The sequence below is a fragment of the Saprolegnia diclina genome (assembly GCF_000281045.1).
Source record: "Saprolegnia diclina VS20 unplaced genomic scaffold supercont1.88, whole genome shotgun sequence".
Lineage (NCBI taxonomy): Eukaryota > Oomycota > Saprolegniomycetes > Saprolegniales > Saprolegniaceae > Saprolegnia > Saprolegnia diclina.
Window position 1 is genome coordinate 41887 of NW_008246155.1, and position 3331 is coordinate 45217.

The 3331-nt window shown below is 59.0% G+C and overlaps 1 protein-coding gene across 1 annotated transcript; it reads left to right on the top strand.

Moving 5' to 3' along the window:
• Positions 1-716: 716 nt before the first annotated feature.
• Positions 717-3033, top strand: SDRG_15289 (hypothetical protein; the record flags this gene model as incomplete). The annotated part of the gene is made up of 1 exon (XM_008621457.1): positions 717-3033. The coding sequence occupies exon 1, from the start codon at positions 745-747 to the stop codon at positions 3031-3033; it is 2289 nt and encodes a 762-aa protein (XP_008619679.1). The 5' UTR covers positions 717-744.
• Between the last annotated feature and the right edge of the window lie 298 nt (positions 3034-3331).

The following is a 3331-nucleotide window of genomic DNA, read 5'->3' on the forward strand; positions in this document are numbered from 1 at the left end:
CCAGACAAATCTCTGGACGATACGATTGACATGGTTCTCTTTTCGATGCCATTTTGGCCTTGTCCGGCAGTCAGAAGGATAGGATCTGAGCCTGGCAACCAAACCACACCGTATCCTGATGGTATAACAGGTCCCTTGCGGGGTGAGCTGGTAAGAGCTTTTGTACTAGTATTGAATGCGAAGCTTTGATTGCCGCTTGCTGCAGTCTTCGCGCGCTTCTGAAATCGCACCTAATCGGAACGTTGCGTAAATTCCGGCCAAGTACGGCGGCGCACCTTAGCGCAATTGTTTAACTTTAATCAACTATAATGTCAGGACGATGGACAGCACTTAACAGGGACTACAAAATCGTACTTCACCGGACACGTTTCGCGCGATGCGATTGGCTTAGACCAAATAAAATGAAACTGCGTTTTATTGGCCAAAATGGCTCGATATATCGCCAATGGGCCGGATTAATCCTCTGGGATGCTGGTACCAGGTAAACGTTCCGACCAGGATTATAGCGATAGACGTGGAGGAATGTTGCTCGTAAGCAAGCATTCTTTCATTAGCTATAGACCCAGATAGCTGACCCAGATAGACCCAATGCTAGAGACCGTTGTCGTCCTGAAGTCGCGCACTAGCGGCATGGATCCAGTGACGTGGCAGCCGGTGGGGGCTTGGTGACGCCAGCTGACGAATTTGTTCCATGATGGAACAGACATTTGGGTCCGTTGCAACTGGCCACAAAGATATCGACGCATGACTGGGCAACGCAAGGTCCACCGACGCACCAAGGCCAAGGGCCAGCGCAGCTGCGCTTCGACGGGCAAGGAGCCCTTCGAGGTGGCCATCCAGGGTCTCCTGATCTGGGCCGTATCCAGCCGCAAGTCGCCGACGCCATTCAACGACGCTGTCGCCAAGCTCACGGCGGCTGCGCGCGTGCATCCCGCGCCCTTCACCGTGTGCGGCGTTCGGCTCACGGTACCCAAGCTGTCGTATGCGCACCTCCGATTGGGCGACGAGGTCATCGCGCGGGCGCTGGTCCAGTCGGGTGTCTACGACGTGGTCCTCGCCGAACACGACCGGATGACCAATCATTTCTGCCGCAACGCTGGGTTCGAACCGACGATCAAGCGCTTCCACGAGCTGCCGGGCGCGCCGTTGCCGGACGTGATCGCCAACCGCGTCCGCGACCTCTCGGTGGAGACGTTCCTCTTCGACAAGGGCGACCCCCGGCAAGCCGACTTTTGCGGCCTGCAGTTTTCGCTCGTGTTTTGGCCCAAGACCGCTCGCGTTCTGCTCTTCGACCTCATGACCGGGGTCGAGATTCTTTTCGACGCCGTGCAGCGTCGGTCGGTCGACACTCGCCTCGGGCTGCCATCAACGATGGCGCTCGTCGACGCTCTCTTGCCTCGGTTTGGCGACGCCCGCGAGTCGGAGCGCGCCACGTTATACGCCCACAGCCTCGCTCTCTTTTGCGACGCGCTCATTACGCTCAAGCAACTCGACCCTGTCACGCGCTTTCTGAGCCGCTTCCTCCGTGGCACCTCCGACGACACGACCTTCTCCAACATCGCCTCGTTCGTTTCGATTCTCATCCGCGACTTTGGCTGGGAACCGCTCGCCAAATCCCTGCATACGATGCTCCGCCGCTGGGCGACCACGCTGTCCGGACTTCGCCTGTGCTACCGCCTCGTCGCGAGCTTGGCCGGCGCCGCCGAGTCGCCAATCTGCGACCCGATTTCGCAGCCGTTTGCGATCGAGCTCATTGTGTCGCTCTGGTCGACGATCGCTATTTTGGCCCAGCGGCTACTCTGCCCGAGCCGCCACGTGGGCACGAGTGACGCGGTGGCAGCCTCGCGCGCGGTGTTTCAGTTTAGCTCGTTTTTAGAGCTCCACGTAGCCCGACCAGAGCACATGCGCCAGCGCTGGCTTCACAACCGCCTTCCGGACCGCGTCGTCGCCACGGTCGCGTCCTTCTTGGGGCCGGTGCCGACGCTGTCGATGCTCGAGCAGATGCGCCTCTTTGAGCCCGTGATTGACATGGCGTCGGGAGTTGCAGCAGCAATTCGATTGGGTTTGGACTGCGATGCGAACAAGGGCTACATCCACACGATCCTCGACACGTATTTGGCGGGCGACTACGACGACTACCCGGCGTTCGATATGCAGCTCGTGTCGTCGCTGCTGGTGGTCGCCGCCGCTGGCCACCGCTTCGATACCGTGTTGGACCATCTGAAACGCCGTCGGCGACTAGCGTTGGCACCGTCGATTTTGGCTTTTGCAAAGCTCTGGCCTGCGTTGGCGTCCGGTGACGTAGGCACCCAGTGTTCGCTCGTGCTGTTGCGCGCCGCCGGTGACGTCAATGACAATGTGAACTCTCAAGGACGCCAGACGCCTGTGCTCAACACGATCTCGGCGCTGACGTATTTTGCAAAATTTGACCGCGCGCTCTTGAGCCGCTTTACCGACAGCTGGCTCGGCGCGTTGACGTTGCAGCAGCTGCAGACGACGCTTGGCGACGTGGTCATTGAGCTCCATATGCAGGTGCCATCGGAGTCGCGCTTGCTCCATCGCCTCGCACAAAAGCACGTCGACGCGGTGGGCCGACCTCTGGAGCTCACCGACTACGCGCTGCGCAACTTGCACGCGCCAAACTGCTGCGACCGCTGTGTCGAGTTCAAAGCCTTTTTGCTGGCGCCTTTGCGCATCACGTTTGCACTTGGCGACAACAGTACGTGCACGACGTTGCTTAGCATTATCGACGCCAACCCGCTGCAGCTGCGGCTTCAAAACACATCTTCGCCACGCCACGACGACAACTTCCGGCTTGAGCACTCGGTCCTACAACGCTCGGGTCATGTGGCTTTTGTGAGCAAGGTGCGGCAGCCTGGCCAAGTCACGCCCGATGTCCTCCGCGCGCACTTGGCCTTCGCGCGGGAAAACGCCGAGCAGAAGCAAAAGACGGACCGTGTGGCGCATATTCGGGACGCAATGGCGGCGGGCATGGCGGCGGACGCAGCGTCGCTTTGGACGGCGCACAACTAGTCGACTTGATGTCTTCATGCACCATTGGTCTTGTATGTGGAATGATAACTCGATATCGAAACGTTTGACTCCAAAGATCAGGTGCCAAGAGGGTCACAACATAATAGACGAGACGAAAATGCAAAAAAGGTCGTGGAGCTATCGACAAGTGGACGCGAGTTGCGGAAGGTCGCTGGGTCTCGTCGGAGCCGTTGGCGTAGGAGATATCACAGGTCGAGCATAGCCTCATGCAGCTTGAGGCGGTCGTAGGATGTACCCTAACCCTACGCCGCTCAAGAGTCGCGATCGACGCTGTATT